This window comes from Nesoenas mayeri, assembly GCF_963082525.1.
Source record: "Nesoenas mayeri genome assembly, chromosome: Z".
Classification (NCBI taxonomy): domain Eukaryota; kingdom Metazoa; phylum Chordata; class Aves; order Columbiformes; family Columbidae; genus Nesoenas; species Nesoenas mayeri.
The window spans coordinates 76,176,269-76,200,037 of NC_137542.1; the positions used below are offsets into that span (position 1 = coordinate 76,176,269).

General features: G+C 42.6%; 1 protein-coding gene across 7 annotated transcripts in view; it reads right to left on the reverse strand.

The window, feature by feature from the left end:
- Nucleotides 1-386: 386 nt before the first annotated feature.
- The window catches only part of DYM (dymeclin), a 153,003-nt gene continuing 129,620 nt past the window's right edge, over nucleotides 387-23,769 (reverse strand). For 4 of the 7 annotated variants that reach the window (XM_080362048.1, XM_080362050.1, XM_080362049.1 and 1 more), the window contains one exon: nucleotides 387-2,865. In XM_080362048.1, coding sequence (XP_080218174.1) covers nucleotides 2,716-2,865 — 150 coding nt within the window. In that variant the 3' untranslated portion in view covers nucleotides 387-2,715. Of the gene's footprint in view, nucleotides 2,866-11,909; nucleotides 12,403-21,155; nucleotides 21,947-23,769 lie in introns of those variants that run through there. The other 3 variants (XR_013923509.1, XM_080362051.1, XM_080362053.1) reach the window with 3 other exon arrangements.

Below are 23,769 nucleotides of genomic sequence, written 5' to 3' on the forward strand. Positions count from 1 at the left end.
ACAGTCGACTCATTTGTAGGGCAGCAGGGAAAAAGAATTGTTGTAGCTTCCAACCCGCCACCCAATTTTCAAAGCCTCCTCCGAGCTGCACCTACCATGAGCACAGAAGTTGAGTTGGCCAAGAGCCCTCTGACAGGTGGGATTCAGCAGGATGTTGTGGCATGACACGTCCCTTCCCTCACCAAGCATGGATTTAAACAATCATCTACTTAATACAATCAATAAAACAATGTTATTTTGATTGCATATCATGGGGAATGTTATAAACCCTCATGCACCTTAGGTCTGATGACCAGACCAAGACCAAGACCCGTTGGCCGAATGTCACCATGCAGCTTCTATCACATAAAACAAATACAACTACAGCCCGTATTTACTTTTTGTTTTTTATTACGCATAATAAATCCTTCACACAAAATAATGAAAAGGATCCCTAAGGTGACACTTTACAGATCTGAAGGAAAACAGAGTGTTTGTGACCGTGCCAGACTGCAGACTTCAGATCCGCATCATGCTCCAGCTCTTGGAAGAACCAGGGGGACTAGCACGGAATTCAGCATAAATCTTGGTCTGGCCCTGCTTTTTCAGCTTTGGATTGTAACTCCAGCTGTTCCAAACCAGCTGGGCCCTGGGAGCATCACATATTAATTAAATTCACAAGGAAATTATGCCATTGGAACGATCCCGTTCCTTCCGTGCTTCAATGTCACCACAAGGCGATGGCGAGAAATAATTGACTCCTACATTGATTCAGCAGCTGGTTTGACCTATTCTATCTGATTGCTGCTTTATGGACTCTTCTCTTAGATTAAAAAAAGCCCTTTTCAAAGGAAAAAAACCCAGGTTCTCTCCAGGCTGATAAACCTCTGCTCTGCCTGAGCTGTTTTGCATGAAGTTCTCCCCACTCTGAGGTGGAAGGTGCTCATGGGGCAGCGTAAGACAGATGAAAACTGAAGCCACAGGTCACAAGTGCATCTTCAGCCTGGCCTCCCTGAGGCTGGACGGCTCTGCTGACTCACAAACACTCTCGGTCTTTTAATAAAGACAAAGTTACAGATCACTGCGATAACCAGGAAGAGTCGTTGCCCTTTGACGTTTGCTCAAAGGCCAAAAAAATATCCCCATGTAAATCCGAAAACCAGCATAAACTTATGTGCAGCTCAGTCACGGTTCATTCATTTCTCACATTTTCCTACGAAAAACTGCGTTTCCAGTCTTACTATTGCCTTTTCTTCTCAAAAGTGTTTTTCCTAAATGCTCCTAGGCTGTTTATGTTGCTTTGGAGTTATATTTAAATAAATCTGGAAAGCTGCTTGCTCTTTTTTTAAAGCCAACACTTCCGATTGTGTAGGATTCAAATGGACTTCCCACCTCTAAGTAAGCAGATTAAAGTACAATCCGAGCGCATCCTCCAGGGCAAAAAATAAAGGTGCAAGAAATTCTATGTAAAGCCACTTGAAGGACTGAATTCTTCAGGTCAATAAACAGAACATGCTGAAGCAGGCAGTGAGCACCGGGGGTTGCCACCTATGTTTAGGACCGAATTCCTTGATGTTTTATATTTTGGCATGCAATGCACTGCTGACAGTTCTCCACATAGCAGCATGTGGGATTTGCGTTCAACGCGTGTGCAACAGGCACCGTTGGGAGCATCCCCAGAGCAAAAATATCATCCTTATTTTGAAAAAAACGTTCTTTCCGAATCAGGTCAAGCCATTTCTTGTGTTCTTCCAACTGCGGAAACAGGTATATCAGGAAAGGACACTTGAAAATAACAACAAAGAGAATTATTCTACATTCACATACATTTATACTTCTGCCGTAAAACCTTTAATAGCAAACGGGATTTTCAAAACAAAGCTTTTTCAAGCATCCCCATGACACCGTCACCATTACAAAGTTTTACGGGACGTTGGCCTATCTTACAATCTTTTAACTATTTTCCTTGGAGATGTTTTTCCCCGCCAACGTGTTTTATTTCCAGGAACAACTTTAGCACAGTAAAACAAGTCTGCAAGGGACCTGACTCTTCAAGTTGGTGTTTCTAGCCCTCGATAGAATATTTGCCAGTCAAACAAACAGGAAAAAAAAAGACTTGCTACTGAAAATCCTCCCACAAACATTTTGACACCTAAAACAAGTGTTTTGAATCTGCCTGGGAGCTAATCTGATTAATGTGCTGCTTGGAGTTCATTCGGATGACACTGCAGACAGCAATTAAATGCCAAAAAAAAAAAGCATGGGATTAGGTAACGAGCAACTCATGACAGAATCCAACAGACCACAGAAACCTTGCCCCAGCAAAGCCATCTCACTTGAAAGAAATGAAAATACAACTTCCAAATCAAAGGTCTGCAACCCCTTTCCTCATTTACCCCACGAAGTTAAAAGAACAATCAGGTTTGCAGGTGGTAGTAATGTCATCCCCTTTGTGTAAGGCCTCATTTTCATCAAACAAGCTCTAAATTATAAGATTATAAATACAAGGTTGCCTACAAGCCCTCAGTTCCTCACAGCACAGTCTGTCCAGCGTATTGGTGGCGATCTGCTTCCGAAATATCAATGTTGGACTGCACACTAGCGACGAGCGTCATTCTCCGTAAGCTTTGGGGTGAGAGGGTGCACGCTGGAAGGGGTCACGTATTCACACGCCGTGCGGAATTTCGTTTTCTGGGAGAAGACAAGAGTTGAGTTGGCTCGGTTGGGGCATCTCCTTCAGCCGGAGTCCATCGTGAAGAGCTGGATTTCATGCGGGTTCCAGTACAGGGCCACGGCGGAGTTGTAGACCAAGGACCAAACGTAGGGGATGAAGAATTCCTCGGGCTGCTCCTCCTCCACGTACTTGAACTTCAGCTCGGGAAACTTCTGCAACGAGAAAGCAAAGTCCGCTGAGGGAAGGTTTGCGTTTCTGTTTGCGAGCACACAGCCCGAGGAAACACTGAAGAGGTCTGGTGAAAAAAAACCATGGAAGGAACTGAACCATTAGACACAAAGGAAAATATTTACATGATAAAAAAATAACTCCTAATTTCTTCTTTGAACCAAATGCTACGTTGGCATGTTGCATTCAACTCTTTCACTGTTGATCACGCTCAATTTGGCTCTTAACAAAGACTAAACATGTGAATCCTTTACAAAACACAAAGGTCTTAAGGAAACCTGTCAGTTTTAGCAGCCCCACAAAAACAGGCTCGTACATGCACACACCTGTTCATCGCAGTTTTCCCTAAAAAGCATTTTGCTATTAATTGTACCAAGCTCCTTAGCAGGAGAATCTTTTGGAAAGACTGTAAGAATAAACACAGCCTGCGATATATTTTCAGGAATCCAACAAATTGACTTTTTCCTTCTCAAAGACTTTCTGGATGTAGAAGCTTCCAGGAGAGAAATGCTCATCAAGAAGCATGGTGGGAAGCGTGGCTCCACCGATGGGCTCCTGGAGGACACCTGCAACTCCGCTCTCTATTTTTGGCAGGTCATTGCCTCTGTGCCCTGGATTTCCCGTTGCTGAGGGACACACAGAATTACTCTAACAGCAAAAAAACCAAAAGGTCTAAAACCCTTCAGTAGAGATGTGCAACATGTCAGATATCTATCCCACGTCAGCCTCTAAGGTTGTAACCACGTAGACCTTATTTTCCAGTTTTCTCTCATTTTTCCCCTCCCAAAGCAGCACACACACGGCAAACCCACTGCGTGCCCTCTCGGTAAGCGCATGTTTGGTTGAAGAGCTCAGCCCACTTTGTCCTGCACTCTTCAGTCCTTTAATCTACTTCTAAATGTTGCCTGTGCCAAGAGCTTGGCAGAGTCTCAGCTAAAACCTGAGTGACAGTGATCACTGGGGTAAGATAAAACACGATCCGTTTTATTATTTATAAGGCTGTGGCTAAGGCTAAGAATAACCTCTCTGGTGTGACATGATCAGAACAAGCACAGCGATGGCCAAGAAGCCTCTTTGCCCATAAATAATGAAGGGATAACCTGATGACTTTTTTTTTTAAGTTCCAGTGTCCCATTTCCTTGCGTTTAGGGTACAAGACCCTTCTGGCTGGAAGAGTTTCTTTTGAAAGGGTGTTTCTTGGCTTTCAGGGTTGTTAATTTAGTTTTTACACAGGTTATTTATATTTTTGCAGTCAGAGAACATGGTAACTACCCCACTGCTTATTTGTGTTGCTTCTGTTACTAGAGGAGTTTGGTGCAAACGCCAAGTGTGCAATTTACACCAAGCCAAAAAGGTGCCATCCCCTGTATGACAAACATGTCTCCATGGACAGCTTCATTCAACCAGGCTCTGAGCAGCCTGAGCTGGTGAAGATGTCCCTGCTCATGACAGGGGTGGCACTGGATGAGTTTTGAAGGTCCCTTCCAACCCAAACTATTCAATAATTCCATGACTGATGAGGATATTGATGTCATGTTCCAGGATGCTCCAAAGCTCTGGAGCTGCTGTGGTTTGGCTGATGTTGGGGTCAGGTCCTTCATCACAGCTCTTCATAGCTGGACACCAATATTTTCCCTGGGAGGAAGCATTTTGGCCATTGGTGTGGCTGTCACTATTGTACTTGATGACTTAACATGCGGGGAGCTCATCCCTAGAGCAATCAGGAAGGGAAGGAGGAAAGTGCTGTTTCCAGCACTATCACCTTAGTTTAAGAATCACAGAATAGAATCACAGATGGTTTGGGTTGAAGGGACATTCCCAGCTCCCCCAGTGCCCCCCCTGCCGTGAGCAGGGACATCTTCACCAGCTCAGGTTGCTCAGAGCCCCGTCCAGCCTGGCCTGGGATGTCTCCAGGGATGGTTCATCCACCACCTCTCTGCCCAACCTGGGACAGGCTCTCACCACCCTCAGGGACAACAATTCCTTCCTCATGTCCAGCCTGAATCTCCCTCCTTTAGTTTAAACCCATCACCCCTTGTCCTGTCACAACAGGCCCTGCTCAAAAGTCTGTCCCCGTCTTTCTCATAGGCCCCTTTCAAGCGCGGAAAGGAAGAAATGAAGGCAGCTCAAAAATAAGGTTGTTAAAGTTGCTTCTACATAAAACTGCTGTTGAGTTCAAAGCCCAGAACCTCTAAGGTACATCAGCAAGTTTCGTTTCCTGTGTCAGACATGCAGTTTGTGGTCGAGAAGCTCCCATCGCCCCTCTGTGCCCCTAAACCAGTTTCTACCACCTCTCTACAACCCCTCCTCCCCTGCTCTGTTTGGACCAGTTTGTTTAATCTCCCACATCACTTTGTTTCCTCACTCTAACGTATCATACCCCAGACACTCACCCCCATCTCTAATTCCCTGTTTTCTCCCATCCCCAACTCCCTCCCGCTGTATCTTCATGATCTCTCTTTAGTGTATCTTTCTATTTTATACTCAGGTTTTCTTGTTTCTCATCAGCTTGGTGAGATCCTTCTTTTCATTACCATCCCCTGTTCCTTCCCATCTTGGCTCCAAATCCTCGAGCACTACCCACGTTCCCTCTCTGCCACTACATCCCTCTTCTCAGGACACCACGCTTCTTTCATCAAATTAACCCTCACCCCAATCAAGCCCTCATGTAGATTTTAACCATTATTATTATTATTTTTTAAACCTGATATTCTACTCTGTTTCTCCCCAGCGTAACCTTCCCCACTTCCCTCCCAAACGCTTCCTGACTTGTGGTTGGCGCGGACAGGAACACGTTCGGTTCGGCGCTGAGTCAGCAGAACAAAGGGTTAAACCTCATGATTAAACTGCCACGACATTTCCTAGCAGAGCAAAACCCTCACGCAGGCGTCCTTCTGCACCCCAAATGCAGCCTGGAGTAGTTCTTCTGCGAGGGAAGGGGGAAAAAAGTGATTAAAGACACTAATTTGAGTTGAATTAAACACAGATAATTGTTTTATGCCTTCAGGATCACAGATTATACTGACTGTTGTCTGCAGACACTCTGGTTTGGGACCATTCAGGACTTAAGAAACACCTGAAGCTTTGAAACAATAGGTAAAATTGTCTTAGAAATTCCAATAGTTACATCTGAGATGCTCAGCTCTTTCTATCCCATTATCTCTGCTGGAAGAAAAGCCTAAAATAAATCAGATAGCATTCATATTGTCAGGCAATAACAGTCAGGCATTGATTTTATTATTAAGTCTTTCTTCAAAGTGATCAATGTTGGCATCTATTGTGATCGTACCGTAGCAATTTAATAATCAATTTTAGATTAAAGACTGTAACTCACTGCAATCATCCCAGACTCTCTCACACTAAACATATACCTTGAACAGTCTGCAGTTTTATAATGCAAATGTAGAGAAGGAGATTTTTAAGAGAGATATAATACGTGTTGCCATTATATTAAAAAAAAATATATTAAAAAAATTGATTTCCAGGTCGGTAATTCACACCCAACTGCAATGATCCATGGTTGGGTGGTGGCTATGGCTTCTCATGGATTAAAATGAGAAATTCTAGAGGCTCAAGCATGGAGAGAACTTCTGCACCAGGCTCTGTATTGCAAGATTTACGCCTGTTAAAATAAAAAACCTCTCCATATCGTCTCACTACTGGGGCATTCACCGAAAGCAAAATTTGTTGACATTCAAAATCATCAAATCAAAGTAACTTCAAAGCATTTCTGCTTTATCAGATTGACTTTAAAACAACTTATCACAGGCAAGGGTTGAACACCACATAAAAAAGTTGACCAATGCCATAAATCTTTAAGATTTTGGACAGATGGTAATTCAAGGAATGTTTAAGTTCAGCTCTGTGCTCTTGGTCTCCTGCGCATTCTGCTTCCAAATAAGCAATTGGGAGCCTTTGCTGTGTGACACCCAAATGAACGTGATTTTTAGCACTTTCTGAGAAGAGGGACCAATCTGAGGCATCTTAAACAGTAATCCTAATAACACAGGAAACACCTTGGCATGGGATAAATAATCTCTTTTTTTTCCTTCACAGCTTTTCGTTCAGGAAAGACGGACAAATTCTCCATTACCCACGCACTTCGCTATTTAAGCTTTTGAACTCATTGCCCTGCCATAAATGAGTCCAGTGGAGCTGTTATTTGCATATTTATCCAGTGGTTACCGGAGCAGAGACAACCCCAGATGGCTTAAAACAAACCGACCCGAGGCAATACTTGAAAATTCAAGAGCCGGAGGTAACGCGAGGATTCGAACGGCACAATTTAAACACAGACAACACTTATCAGCTCTGGCTCATCAACCCACAGTGGCACCTTATCTCGTTTTCTCCCGCCAGACAAAGCAGAAGTCAGATTTTAGTGGTCGGGACAAGCGTATACAACCAGACAGACCGAGAACTCTGCAGACTGTCTGCTCCGTCAATCACACGATTCGATGAAAAACCACAGGAAGTCCGATGAACAGATGCAGAACTGAACGGCAATAACTCCCCTACCGCAAAAGTTCAACGACATGGTTGTTTTTGTTGTTTATTGTATATTTTTTCTGCAGTTAGTGATGGGGACGATAGCATCAGTGCCAGCCAACAGCCCCTGGTGCAGATCTAGGCAACTCGGTGGCATTGGAGCTACTTGGGCCATATATTAAATAAAGAAAAAATCCCCCTTATTGGATATAAAGCAGCCTTTGTCAAAAAAACGGGGCAGTCGCCGTGGAAAAAGAACAAAGTCAAAGAATTTGATTAACATAAAACTGGAGAATCCTCTTTTCCTTAAGTCCTTGGTTCGAAACGCTGGTTTCTGAAACAAAACCCATCAAGGCGAGTTGGTATTTTCAAAAGTGTGTGACGAGTTTAGGAGGAAAGTGCCATTTCCAAAGAAGTGTGAACACAACTGAGAGTGAAATTCATGTTAACTCGCCATCAATATGAAGCTTCAAAGTCTTTCTGAAAATGGGATTTGTGTGAATTTGAAAAGCTTACCATGAATCTTGTTTGGTAACCTAATGACATGTTGGCAAATTATGTGTTTCATATTGCTTCAGTTAAATACAGCGGTATTGCCTGGGGAGCATCTGCAGGATTGGACCTTTTTAGCAAAATACATCAACTGGCAAAGAAAAAAAATATAAGGGTTCAGATTCAGCACCGTAACAGGTCATTATTATAGGTGAATTAGTGATTTTTCCACCCCAGCAAGGTTTATTCCCAAAACACACCTTGCACTGAACAGACCAACCTGTAAGGAGTTTGAGTTGAGGGAGAAAATTTGTATTTGTCTGCAAAATCCAGAATCCACAATGAAATCTGGTCCCCAAAATCCCAATCTGAGTCAAATTAATGGCCGATGGTTTTGAAAACAACTCTACAGTCATGGCTGCTACATTATTCGTGGTATTGATATATATAAAAATATTCATATATTTACTTTTTTATATGTTTTAATGTATTATTTATATAAATGTAAGCACTTAAGTGCTTTGGCAGAGCACAATTTATGGAAGAAAACTTCTCAGTACTTGTCCTAAGATACTGATACACTGAATTTTTGCAATTATTTAATTATTCCAAGGCAATAATGCCATTTCATCTTTCTCCGCTTCACATCTACACTGTTTCTCTCTGACTTTTAACTGAAATTTAACAAAGGCAAGTGTAGAGTCTTGCATCTGGGCAGGAATAACCCCAGGTTCCAGTATAGGTTGGGAAATGACATATTAGAGAGCAGCGTAGGGGAAAGGGAGCTGGGGGTCCTGGGGACAGCAAGGTGACCATGAGCCAGCACTGGGCCCTTGTGGCCAGGAAGGCCAATGGCATCCTGGGGTGTATTACAAGGAGGGTGGTCAGTAGGTCCGAGAGGTTCTCCTGCCCCTCTGCTCTGCCCTGGGGAGACCACACCTGGAATCTTGTGTCCAGTTGTGGCCCCTCAGTTCCAGCAGGACAGGGAACTGCTGGAGAGAGTCCAGCGGAGGGCAACAAAGATGATTAAGGGAGTGGAGCATCTCCCTTATGAAGAAAGGCTGAGGGAGCTGGGGCTCTTTAGTTTGGAGAAGAGGAGACTGAGGGGTGACCTTATTAATGCTTATAAATATATAAAGGGTGAGAGCCATGAGGATGGAGCCAGGCTCTTCTCGGTGGCAAACAATGACAGGACAAGGGGTAATGGGATCAAGCTGGAACACAAGAGGTTCCACTTAAATTCGAGAAGAAACTTCTTCTCAGTGAGGGTGGCAGAGCCTGGAACAGGCTGCCCAGGGGGGTTGTGGAGTCTCCTTCTCTGCAGACATTCAAAACCCACCTGGACATGTTCCTGCGCGACCTCACCTGGGCGTTCCTGCTCCAGCAGGGGGATTGGACTGGATGAGCTTTTGAGGTCCCTTCCAATCCCAAACATACTGTGATACTGTGATACTGTGACTTAAGACACAGAGTCAATGTGGCTTGGGTGAAATATCTGTGCGGGTTACACCACACCTGCCTGATATCATCTTTGTTGTCTTCTTGGGTTTGAGGCACCAACGGCCCAACAGGAGACGACGGTGAGGAGATACAGGATGCAAACAGGAAACCTGCTCGACGAAGCACGACCTGCGCGTCTCGTTCGAAGATCCGCGGGGGGAACGGGTACAAATGTAACGGCAGAGAAGAACACAAGCGGCTCGGAGCGTGTCGGGAGGTTTCGAAACAGAAAACTCGAGATGAGAAGAAGAGGTTGAAAACAATCTAAGTGCAGGCGAAATATCGCCAGTGTATTAGAAAACGACATTTTTCCCAGGGAGTAAAATTGGAACATTCAATAAGTAACCTGTGGTCACCTAATGAGATACAATGTTCCTGGTGCAAAAGGGTGGGGAAGATTTATCTATAGAGGAATCAACCCTTCCAGCCAAGTTAGGATTGTTGAGATGCAATTTCAGTTTCACTCAGAATAAAGGTGTGCACAACCACAGGAAAACAAATGCACGGCGAATTTGAACTGAATGACCTGAACCACCACTGGAGAAGCAGATATGCCCCTGTCGAGAGTTCAGAAATTGACATTTTAAAAAAGATTTTGGTCAATTTTGGAAAAAATCAACCAAACAGCTGTGCCGAAATGTTTCCTGGTGAAGACGCAATGATTTAAAAAGTGAAATGTTTGCAGTAAACCTGCCAGGGTGCAGAAGTTTGCGAAGCATCACGTTGCTGAAAATAAAAGATATTGTATTTCCAGGATAGGTTGGCAAACACTGACAGCTTTGAAGTCCTTCTAGATAGTCAGGGATGCACATATCTACATCCTTATTTCCCTTGCAGCTTGGAAATATTGCTGATAAATAGCAAAAACTTCTAATCACGCCACAGAAATTATTTTTGTTTGCATACAGAGTCGTTAATCTGCACAAATTCCGTATATACTGTACAAAAAGTATAAATTCGAGCTTAGGATGAGGCGACCTCAGAAACATCCGACTTGTTGGCTACTTCTAAAGAGAACAGTAAATAAATTAGACTCCTGGTCAGAAAAATTAGCTGAAAATGTGTCACCTGAAGAGCTGATCCCCCTGAAAATTCCTTAGGTATGAGAAAACAGCTTTGTGGATATTGTGTTTATGTGGAAACTTTTGGACAGGAAGAAACGATGGAGAAAACGAAAGACTAAAGCAGGACTCTCATATTGACATACTGTTAAGTATCATTAACCTCTACATATCATTGTATTATACCTCACAATTTAAGGATTCATAATCAAAATTTATTTGCCATGTCAGGATTATTCTGTATACCGTGTTGTTTAGATTAATATACATTTATATCAGAAGATTTCCAAGATAACAGCTCAACGTCTCGGAGACCAGAGAGTGCCAGGGAACGGTGACAGGAACATTACAGGGTTGTTTGCAGCACTGAAGAAAATATAATATATGCTGGTTTTGGCAAATAATAAGAAAAAAAAGGACTAGAGGACTGAATAAAACCCCAACAACTAGAATAATCCCTGGACCTATTTCTCAGCTGCATTAAAGGGCACCACCACACAAATGGGGATGAACTTATCAGAAAAATTCTATCGATATCAAGTGGATGTAAAAGTCTTCTTACCATGGGATTTGCAGAAAATTCATGTTTTATAACAGCAGACTCTATTTTCACCAGTGCTAAGGAAGATGAAAACGAGCATATTTGCAGCAAATATTTGTGATAAAACTGGAATGCATTTAGAAATCAATCATTTGCTGCCAACTTCATACAGAAGATTCATATGGTTGCTAAAAAAACGTGATGATATTAGGAGTAGATTTTGGATGCTGCTATGAGTCACAATTAAGTCAATGGAGGTTTAGTAGGACCTGTAAAGAAGGGCTTGGACATAATGCATTTAATACATCTCAAAATTAAAATTTTTGGTTCAGGACTTGCCAGAAATCAAAATAATTCCTCCCATACAATTTAATTATTTGCAACAATGCAGAGGAACTCGAAGGAGGGTAAAGTAGGGGTGAAAAAGGCAAAGTCTTTTAGGTGAAGAGAGAAGAAAGAGTTAACTCGTGTATCTGGGCTACAAATTCTGCTCCAGCTTCTGGATAAAAATTATGGATCTGTGCTCCCTTCATCAACCATTTTATAAAACAAAACCGATGTTATAAATGCTGACCAATATGCCAGTTTTCACATCAGAGGCAACTACCTGCTAATTATTCCCTGAAAAGCAAACTGCACGTTTTTAATCCAATTGATTTAATTTATTAAACTTTCACAATAAAGAAAAACTCACCTGAATAGTTTTAAAAGGGTTTATGTACAACGGTGAATAATCAATATATACTAACGTGTAGCTATATACTCAAAGACACAGTGAATCTACACAAATTTTAGAGCCGATTATACATTTTAAATTTCTAGCAGCGAGTGCTACTGTTTAAGTCACAGCAGCTGTTTTGATTTTGACAGCAGACTACTTTAAAATATGAGGAATGTTGTTTATCATGTAAATATTAATATAACCTAACTGACGACTGCTCCACCTGGGCTAACTCACCATCCCATCGTGCTAAACCAAAGCCCAGATAAACCTCTCCTCCTCTTCTAGTCCCACCAAAGCCTCAGAAACTGTGCAAATTAAACACTTGCCATGGTGTGTGCCACACAACCAGCAACGCAAAATGAGCCCAGGGTGTTTGCAATTAAAGAAACGGTTAAATTTCAACAACACGACCCATATTTTTGTGTTTTGGTAAAGCGGTGAAGCAAGAATGCCTTGCTACAAAAGGGACTCACTTGTCTGGACCACTTACAAACACTGACCCAGCTTCCTAATATGTAAATATTACCAATTTTTGACTTTTTTTCTAGGAATTGTCATGCGCAGGGTTAGATTTTTCTTCCCCCACCCTCAAAAGGAGCTGGAGATTTCACCGTCCGTCTTTACAGATTGTACCACCTTGAGCTCGCGGGTGGAGAGTTGGTGACCACCTATGAAGCCTCTTTGCATCGATTTTCATCTCATTGCTCTTCAGGTTCTGAGATGGGAAAGAAAGGTGACAGACAGCACAAACCACATTAATTTCATAGTTTTAAAGGATTTTTCCTTTTGGAAACTACCTACATGGGCCCTCTCTGCTGCCCTAACGCAGCCTTGGGATTATCCAGTTGAAGCTTGGAAGCAGAAGATCAAGAGGTTGAAACTCTTGTTTTCACCCGCCTGCTTCTTTCAACCAAAATTCAGAGTTATAACAACGTCTCAATTGTTTGTCTTCTCATTTAGTTGCGTAGAACAAATTCCCCCAACGCAAAAGGTGGGAGAAGAGCACAGTGATTCAAGTTGGCATATTTTCCCAGTGATGGAGGTCCCAGACATGCTTTCACTGGAAATCAGTGTGATGCTGCAGCAACATCCAAAACATCCCACCAAGCCAAAAATCACATTATTTTTGACAACTGGGACCAAGCTCCTCTCTATTACCACTGCACAGAGGTTTAAACCAGCGCCTAGACTTTGGCTTTGTGAATCAACGAGGGAAACAACACCCCAATCTCCCCGTTGAGTTGAACACCTTCCGTTAGGCTGATGTCTACTACACATTTCCTCGTGAAAAAGGCACCTCGTGGCTTGTTCCTATGCGGTTTGTTATAAAGAGCAGCCACAATGTGGGAGCTGACGTCCTCCTCTGGTCCTTAGTACGCAGGATGACATGCCAAGCTCCAACATCCTTCCTCCCCCCGAGCACCCATGGAGGAAGATCTCCTTTAGTTTGTCCTTTTTTTAAAAACCTGAGCGAGCCAGGCCTGTAAATATTACAAAACAAAACAAAAAGATAACAATGACTTCAGAACAAGAGGCAGACTTGCCATTACCAGCTATTAACTCTCCGATCAGCGCAGCCTCGAAGCAAATCCTTATCTGCCCGAGGTTCGGGATGCGCTGACTAACGCTCCTATTGAGTCTGCAGACCTTCAGCTACCTCAATCTCCCCAAACTGGAAAACCTACCCCCCCAGTGGACATACTCCCTCCTTAAGTATTTCAAACCTCAGCAAACAGAGGAATCGTGCCCTGAGATGAGCAGCAGCCGCCCCGTTACACGCAGGAAATCCAATTTATTTGTCTCGAGGAGCGAAAGATGAAACGATAGTCAAAATTCTCTGCGGGGACGGCGAGACGAGGAATCGGTGCCAAATGCGGTCGTTCACACTCTTTATTCTGTGTATATGGACTTCACAGCTTTAAAAGTAATTACTATTTTATTTGCCCTATTACTGCGAGTCCTGTGAAGACAGACCCAAGCCAGGGGGGTTTAACTGGCCTCAACACATAAGCAAGGTGCCTTTTCTCAAATGGATTTTTAGGTTGTTCATTCTGTTCTATATTCTATTCTATATTCCATTCTATATTCTATTCTATAGCCAGGTGGGGCTTGGTCTCTTCTCCCAGGCATCAGCAATAGGACAATGGGGCTTCAACTTAAATTTAGGCTGGAGATAAGAAAGCAATTCTTTGCAGAGAGAGTGGTCAGGCATTGGAATGGCTGCCCAGGGAGGTGCTGGATTCACCTGGAGGTTTTTAAACTGAGATTGGCCATGGCGCTTAGTGCCATGATCTAGTCAATGGGCTGGAGTTGGACCAAGGGTTGGACTGGATGATCTCTGAGGTCTTTTCCAACCCAGTCCATTCTGTGATTCTGTGTGATTCTGTGATTCATGCAGGGCATGAAGGTTGGGATAACATGTTCAAATTAACTACTGAAAAAAGCGTTTTTCGATAATAGTAGCATGAAGGAAGGAGAAAGCGATCGCTACTAATGAGTAGGTCAATGATTCGGTCAAAGTGAAGGACATCGCTATGGGTCTTGCAGCTGGGCAATGGCATCTCCTTTGACTAATTATGGGGAGTAAGGAGCTGAGGACACCCAAAAACCTCATTTGCATGCTTGCTGTCCTCCTGCAGGCATCGGTTTAAAAACTAGCACCCTCCTATGGTGAAACTGCCCTTTTTTTAATGCAAAAAGTCACCTCAATCTGAAAAAGGGCCTCAAGTGAGCTACTCTTGTAAAAATGTATGAAAATTACTTGTGTTTTCTGATTTACTATGCTTTGGGTGCTGCACTTCCAGATTTGTTTGCCTTCACTTATGGCACAGATAAGCAAAAGGAATTCAAATAAGGTTTTGCTGCCCGATTCCGAGCTCAGAGCTACACGCACCACGGGAATCTCATGGGTCTCGCGTTAAGGACAACACATGAATTTAAGGGCTGTGTTCTTCTCCTAGTCTACTCCATAGATACAAATCTATATCCTGCAGGATTCCCCATCTTTCCTCATCTCCTGTGATCTAAGAGCCCATGGTGGTTGGAAGTGATAGGACAAAGGAAACGGCCTCAAGTTGCGCCAGGGGAGGTTGAGGTTGGATGTGGGGAACAATTTCTTCCCCAAAGGGCTGTGGGGCATTGGAACAGGCTGCCCAGGGCAGTGCTGGAGTCACCAGCCCTGGAGGGGTTGGAAATACACACAGATGAGGTTCTTAGTGACATCGGTCAGTACCAGGGGTGGGTTAATGGTTGAACCCAATGATTTTGAAAGTCTCTTCCAACCAAAATGAGTCTATGCAACACTTATCATTAGTAAAGATGTACTAGTCTGGTCATGAAGGACAAGAAGAAAAGCTGGCACTTGGGTAGCAGAGAGTCCAGTGGGGTTTGTGAGGGTAAGGAGCCAATGTGAGAACACGGTCAAGAAAACCCAACCTTGTTTGCAAGCTCAACAGATTGTAGGTTGAGTGCTATGAGCTTAGGGAACAATAAACCCAGCCTAAGTCCACATGGATTTGAGATTCAATGCAATAATTTGATATTACATATCAAATACAGCTGGAGTTAAGGCACTGTGACCGAAAGCAGCAATCAAAGAATCATAGAATCATTTAAGTTCGAAGAGACCTTTAAGATCATTGAGTCCAACTGTCAACCCAACAGCACCACGTCCTTAAGAACCTCATCTTCAAAGAACAAATTCAAACATAACTTGGTTTATCTTCTCCTCAGCCCTCATAGATTAATATAAATTGTTAATTAATTGCACTCCAGCCCTCCCACATCCATGGAGGTGTCTCCTCTTGCAAATATCGATCTCCCTTTGGAAAGCCAAGTCCCTTTTCCTACAATAACACTGAGTTTTGACCTGGTTATCAACCAACGCTACGAACAAATTGTCCTTGATCAGACCAATCCTAACAGTGGAGTTCTCAGCAGCGATGCTGATAATACGTGAGAAATCCCCTGCTTGGCCAGGAAAAAGCCATTTACATCACAAATCATCCGAAGCAGGAACAAACAGCCTGTAAATCAACCCGAGACAAACACCGCAACTTGTACCAAAGGTTGCGACAAAATTAATCTCCGTATGGGAACGCAGTTAAGGCAGCCGTCAGTTGACAAATTCCTCATTCTCACTTCTTCGTGTAGTCGCTGTAAACACTCAAGACATTTATCTAATTCATGCATTTAGTTAGAAGATATCTAGAACATTCCTGCTGTTCACGTTTAACCCAACACTGCAATGAAAGCTGTAATGTCGTTTGGGATTTACATTCTGTCCTCAAAACTTGATTCCTTGATTTAAATACACACAAACAGAAGTGAAAATGTGTCAAGCCACATGTTATGGAAACTTAATTTAAAAGACCAATTCAGAAAAAACAGCTAAAAGTGGAAGAACTGTTGGACTGGTATAATTGGAAACTGGTGACACGAGTTTTTGCTCCCTCAATCTTGTATTCAGTTGCTAATAACTCGCCAAATCTTACACTTCCGGGGATAAAATCATTGGTGTCTGCCACATTAATTCATATATTTTTAAAAAGAGTTTATATACGTATATTTTTATGGAATGAGAGGGTGTTTTTTTAATAAAAAAAAGTAATAAATTGATTTTAAATGCAACTCTTTTTGCCTTTCGACTGCCCCACCTATACTAAAGGTTTGAAAGCAGGGTTTGCAAATACCTGAGGAGAGAAGAAAAAGGAATCTCAGAGTGTTTTAGCGTCATTTTACACTGCGGTGCCTAAAGTTGCAAGATATTTGGAAACAACACGTCATGCACATGCGACGCATTTGGCACCGGACTTTTCATTAGACTCCCAGCATCTGCAATGAAGGGAAAGCTGCACAGCACGTGAGAAGCAGATTGAGTTGCAAAAGATGTAATAAAAGCATAGCGTGGGGTTTTTTTAGGGTATGTAGGAGGGAAACTTGGGAAATGTTATTTAGATTGAGTAAATGTAGGGTTTTCAAGTGAATAGGGGATGGGCTCTGGCTCGGAGCCCTCCCGTAAGATGCTCTGCATGAGGAGTTATGAGCAGCGTTGGGTTCCTGCCAGCAAAACTCTGCAGCTCCGGGCAGGGAAGCGCCTTTGTGCAACAAAACCACGCAGGAATCGTCATCCTGGAAAGTTAAGAGAGTTCAAATGATGTGGCAGGCGAGCGGTTCGCAGAACGGAATTCGCTTTGAGAAACGGAGACACGCAAAATGTTGTTTACCCCTGTCAGGATCCGTTACGACGGGGAACGACTTGGAGAGTCCCGTCTTGCTTTCCCATCCTCACTTCTTCAGTCTTTTCTTTCTGCTTTATATTTTATACGTCCTTCTTGTAGTATTTCCTTAGGCTAATAGAATCAAGCAATTTAAAGGAGCTGGAGACAAATGACCAGTGACACAAACCCAGACTGTTTGATATTAGAGTCTGTGTAAAGTTTCAATTCTCCTGCTCAAAGTCTCTATATGTCCCTGTCCTTCCTATAAAGTAAGAGAATGACCCTACATGTACCACTAACAAACAAAGTTGAGGGAATACTCGTTTTTAAATTGCACGGCTCAATCAAAGCAGATGCACTGACATGGGGCACCGTTTCAAGAGCTCACAAGTCTCATCGGGTATTTCACAAGCCAAGACCAGACTTCAGTTGTGCATAAGGAAATATTTGATTGATGTCTTTTGGCAATTTATGCTTTTTTTTTAGTGAGTGGAGCTTGTATGTCACCTCCTGGCCCTTTCCCTACACAAAGTTTGCAGAGCACTGAACATCAGTCCTGTGTTCATCACGACCGGCAATGCCTCATGCAAGGATGCTCCAGCAGCAGGACATAGAATATTCCTTGTCCTGGGTGACAGTAGGACAATGCCACCACTTACCACCTTTCTTCTCCTCCAGAACAATATTTCTAACAGTGCTTGTTCCTGATTATTCATTGCAAAACATCCTTCTGGGTAAAAACCGGTTGTGGCATCTTTCGCCGGACATGAAGATGCTGATGGGTCCCTCTCATGGTAGTGGTACAACCAGACTCTTCTGATTCAAGAAGACCATTGTTGCAATGGATTTCCCTTGTGTCCATTGCACAAATATGTTTCTGCTCCCTACAGGATGCATAAAGAACTACAGATTTATTTGTTTTAAGATTCAGATTTCAATACCTGGGTATTCTCATCCAACGCTGACTTTGTATTTGTTGCTCTATTTCAAGAGAAGAGGTAACCAGCTTCCATGAGAACATCACTGCTGCTTCTTGTCATTCGTTTTACCTTCATAACCCCTTCCTATTATTCAACAGTGGGCAAAAAGATGCTAATTACACCCTTAGCAAATGCTCCTATCAGTGCTGCTTGTTTCCAGGCTATTTGTCCAACAGCTTTTTCACCCCATTGCTTTTTGTTTTAGATGAACTTTAATCACAAATACGAATAAACAACTTTATTATTACCTGGCCACAAAAGGCATTTGAAAATGTAAAAGGGGGAAAAAATAAAGACAAAAAATCCCCACCAGAACAAACCACCTTTAACAACTGTTGTCATAGGACACTGTTCCATCTTCCAAAGCCTCTGCATGTAACTGCATGAATTCTCATCTGGTGTCTTAATGGGATGCAGTTAATTACCATCCCCAAGCTGCCCCAGGCAAAGCTGAGACATTAATTGGCTGCGGTTACAGGTTTTTGCAGCAGTGAAGGGACTAAGCCCAGCTTAGGAGAAACACACTGGGGAACGGCAAAGCTCTTGTATTGCTGATCACCCTCCTAGAACGGTTTATTTGCCCTTCTACACCTTTCTTGGTTTGAAGAATTAGTCTCAGAATCACTATCAATATATATTATATTTGCATTTATGCAATTAAATTGTTATTATTACCTACTACATTTCTACTTGCTGGATAGACAGGATCAACCTTGTCATCTAAACTTTTCAGTTTATTCTTAAAACTGGTTTTGGAGAATGAAAACACCATCCTGAGTTCTGTGGAAGGCTGACCTGTGTAACAACATTATCGAAGAGCTCTTCTGAAGCAGCTTGGGTAGCTCTAAATGAAGATGATTTAATTCCAATGTTATTGTTCAGCTTCGTAAAGCAATTCCTTTGGAATGAAGTGACCGAATCCCAAATAAAGCTCCCAGAAGGTAACTGGAAGAGTTTTCAGGGGTGGAGGGGACAAGATATCAAGCCTTTGTTTAAATAGTAGTCTCCATGTAGACAACAGCTTGGGAATAGGAGTGTCCTGAGCGAGCCCGCCCTTCGTCTTCGTCTTGGCCAAGGGATCTCATTCCTGAGCCGCGGAATCACTGGTACTCGAGTCCCTCGCTTGAGGCACCACCCTCCCAAACTACCTTGTGCAATACCCAGCTCTTGCCGCATTCCTTCGGCTCCGGATGAAATTCGTTCCTCTGGATTCCAGGAAGATTAAAAAAAAGCCCCACGAATGAGCAGGATGCATCTTTCTTTCTTAGAGAAGTGCGATCAAATGAGGAGGAGATAGGAAAAATATGTAAAATATTGGATTTAAAAACCACAACTGCCACCGTAATCCTGAAGCCAAGAAAAGCCTCACCAGTGCTTCTGAAAAATCTGCATTTAAAGTCTTCCTACACTATATTTACATTGATACAATTCTATTATTATTGCCCATCACTCCAAATTAGCCTATTTTCAGCGAGTCATTTATCTGGTAGGCATTAAAGAGAATTAAAATCTTGTGCAGGGGTTGAAGAAAGAAACCAGATTAAACTATTCAGAGTTTCCCTTGATGATAGTCGTGGTCTTTTTGGGATCATGACGGCTTCGCTGATTTTTCAAGATATAAAGCAAGTGTGGGTTTGAGCGTTAGTGCCACGTTGGCCATCAAGGGTGTCTCACCAATAGACATGAGGGATCTCCAAGTGTCCTCAGCGCTTCGCAACCTTCTGCCTCCCCTAGTTCAGAATGGAAAGGACCAATATTCTGAGATTCTCAGTAGGGTACACGCTACACTATTGAAAAATTTTAAGGAGAATGATATTAATATTATTAAAATACATTTTTAAAAAAATCAAGGAATGCCATATTTGTAATATTTTTAATCTAACTTCAGCTGTAGCGACAGCTCTGAAAGCATCTGATTTTTATGTCAGCGATGAGGCAAAGTCATCTACTTATGTTCTTCTGCGATGGCGTAACTTGCAGGACACGGGCTGCGACCAGGGTCCCTCGTGGCACCAAGTCCCGGAGACGTATACATGAGACTTCCATGGTTGCAGACGAGCTGTCTTCAGCAACTTTTTGTTTATGGACAAAGCATCCAAAATTGTAACGAAGCTAAATGAGCTAAGGGAGCTCTAAATAGTTTCACAGTGACCCATTCTTAAGAAAAAGGAGAGAGAGGTCTGATATAATAGAGTGCAAAGATTCTGTTTACAGGATCTCCATATAAGAAGCGATGAAATGAAGTGAGGGTGCATGACTTGCTACTGCCATCAATTAATGCAGAAACCACTTCCAGATGTAATAATTACCAGATGTGCACTGTGCTTTACCTCTAGGCTTATTCATTTCATCCACAGCAGGTTACGACTATTGATTGCATTAAAATGTATCGACGTGTTCCAATAGAAACGCTCCCGCTGCAACACGCCGTTGCACAAGTTTAAACGATGTGAGTGGTACAGAAACAGTCAACTACACCCACCAGCGGGGAACTTGCTCAGGGTGATTTCTCCATCTCCTCTTAAATACAGTTTTGCAACATGAAAGGCTAGAAATTAGCTCAGATGCTCAGGGACACAAATTCTAGGGTCTTCAGAGACAGATGTTGACCGCTGGATAATGGCAAAGTCACTATGAGGACCTATCAATATAAATGAATAAATACAAATAAAACAGCTCTTATTTCCCACTGGAATTTGCCCATATCCGAGTGCTGGCGACGCCGCAGCCTGAACTTTGGCGAATCTCACAAAAAAAGGCATTTGGATTTTTAAAAGTATATTTGATTTTATTTTTTCCCGAAAACTTGATATATAGCAAAAATGACATCCAAATAACACCTAAAAAAAAGTGGTGGTTGTGTTGCCTGCCCCAATCCAACATAAGACAACTGTGTTTCTAAATACACACAAAGACAGAAATAGGTTCAGAAACAACGGCAACCCTGCTTGCTTTAGGGTTTTTTTGTTGTCATCCCATCTACATAATTAAAGGTCTATTTCTATAAAATTCTGGTTAAGGCTCTATAAATTATAATATACAAAATTATTATGAAGGTTCTTTATATAAAAATTATTATAGATAAAAATTATTATAGATAAAAATTATTATAGATAAAAATTATTATATATTAAAATTATTATTAAGGTTGTATATAATTAGAATAAACAGTATAAATTCTAATGAAGAATATAAATTATTAGATACTATATAATGCTTTAAAACCTCCTTTTTACCCTTTTGTAAACAAAGCAGCATTGTTTGCATTTTTATTAACTCTTAATTTTCCCTCTTATACTTTGGACAATGTGTTTCAAGCAAGAAGTGTATTCTTGATTATTCAACTGTCCTAAAATGATATTTATATAGTCGCAAGCACGATGCAAAGGGATAAATGTTACATACATATAGGGTGAGAGCGCGTCAGCAATTAACAGAAATCTTTACAAATTAGAAGGAATCTATTCAAATGCCATCTCTTCATACAGACTTAAGGTGAATGTTTCTTCGCCTTTATATTATTACAAATAGCTTCAAGACTTTACAGGGAATTCAAGTAGCTCGACACACAGTGATTTTGACTTTTAAAAGTCTAAAGTTTGAGCTTGTAAAAAGAAATAATAATATTGCCAGTCTGATGACCCCTGAAGGGAAGATAAAAGGAACAAAACCAACTTAAATAATAACTTCAGGCTCTTCGTTACCCAAATCCTGGGTAACTTTGGGAGTGGTTTGCAGGCTTTTAATAGCAACAATGTCTGTGATTAATTAACAATCCGAGCGCAACCACATGTCACTGTTGGTTCTGGAGTTTCATGGGAAGTAGAACATCATTTTGCTAAAACCCAGAATATCTAAAAAGGAAGTTGGAGAAGCTAAAGAAATATTATGCTTGTTCTCAACTAAAGTGGCTGAATTGAGTTTTATTGCAGCTTTTGGCTCACCGGAAAGCCTGGGATAAATCCTTTCTTGCTCCCAAGGAAAATGCTGCTCACTAGGCTCGTTCTGCCCTTCATCACATCACCAAGACGCGTTGCTTCGCTGGGATCTTTGACGCGTTCTGCTCAATAATGTGACAAACACAGGCTAATAATATCAAAATAGACCATTCTCTTTATGATAACTGTCTATCCAGGTTTGTAAACAAGGTACGTGGCCTTGGACCAACACCAGAACATGACTCCAGATATAGCAAGGTCAATGCTCAGAGCAAACAAACTTCAGGAGCCCCATCCCATTGCTCCTTCCATGGCATTACTCATCATAGAATCATTTTGGTTGGAAAAGACCCTTAAAATGATCGAATCCAACCGTTCACCCACCCATGGCACTGACCGATGTCCCTGAGAACCTCATCTGTGTGTGTTTCCAACCCCTCCAGGGATGGTGACTCCAGCACTGCCCTGGGCAGCCTGTTCCAATGCCCCACAGCCCTTTGGGGAAGAAATTGTTCCCCACATCCAACCTCAACCTCCCCTGGCGCAACTTGAGGCCGTTTCTGTGTGTCCCTGTGTCCCCTCAGCTCCTGTTCTCCAGCTGAACCCCCCAGGTCCCTCAGCCGCTCCCATCACACTTGTGCTCCAGCCCCTTCCCCAGCTCCGTTCCCTTCTCTCAACTCGCTCCAGCACCTCAAGGCCTTTCGTGGTGTGAGGGGCCCAAAACTGTCCCAGGATTTGGGGTTTGGCCTCTCCAGTCCCAGCACAGGGACGGTCGCTGCCCTGGGCCTGCTGGCCACACCAGTGCTGGTACCAGCCAGGATGCTGGTGGCCTCTTGGCCACCTCGTTTACATTTTACCATCCGTTTCAACACATAAGCTCGCAAAAGCTGAACAGATTTGGGGTGGGTGACCAAAGACCCATTCCCAGCTCCTTCGAGCTGATCGCTCCCCAGTTAACAAGGCTCTACCTCCATCTCTTCTGCTCCTCCAGTTGCTTCTCTCAACCCACTTCAACCAAGTGGGTTGAAGCTCAGAAGCTCAAGGACTTATTTTTCCTGCTGTGTTCGCACACAGCATAGGAATAAACACAAAGATCTCATGTCGTGAGATCTTTACCAGATTGCTGAACACTGTGGGCATGACTGCTCTAGAGACATTTAGGAGATGGGCCGGTCTCCTCACACCAACCATGCAAAAAACCAGGCCTATGCTGTCCTTTAAAGCAACAGACAAGAGACAAACCAAGGAGATGTCATCTCAGTCTTTTGAGATACTGCTCAATCCATCATTATGAGCCACATACTCCTCACCACAGGCTACGCAACGTCCCAGGAACGTGTCCCGTGTCCTGCTCACCTCCTGCCTGGTGCCATCCTATCTACCTGAAGATATGGCTTGAAAATCCCATCTATGTGAAGATACGGCTTGAAAATCCCATCTACATGAAGATACGGCTTGAAAAGCAACAGCAAATCCAGCCAACGAGAGAAGGGTTTTTCCCCACGGATCTCTGAAGCGTTGGGATATGGCATTAAATGCTCCAGTGACTTGGAAGAAAACAAAGTTCAAGGTCTCCGTCCATTCTCAATCTGCAAAAGAAAGCTTTACAAAGTGCTCGCCCCAAGTTGAAAGCCCAATTATCTGTTCAAAGAGATTTTTGGCTCCTTTACGGTAAGAAACTGATATTACATGAGAAAGTTTAAAGATTGGAGATTCAAGAGTTTGCTAACGCATCTTTTCCTGCGCTGATGCTGCAGTGATTTAGAGGAGGGGGGAGTGCACATCCCCTTTCAAACAGCCTTGAGAGTAACGTAGAAATACGGTGTCGGTTCCAGCCTCAGCGAACTCTCTTTGGGAGAAATGGATGAAGAGTTCTGGTTGGGTTTTGGTGGTTTTTTGACTTAAAAAAATTAAAGCAACGTTTTAAAAATAAATAAATATGCTT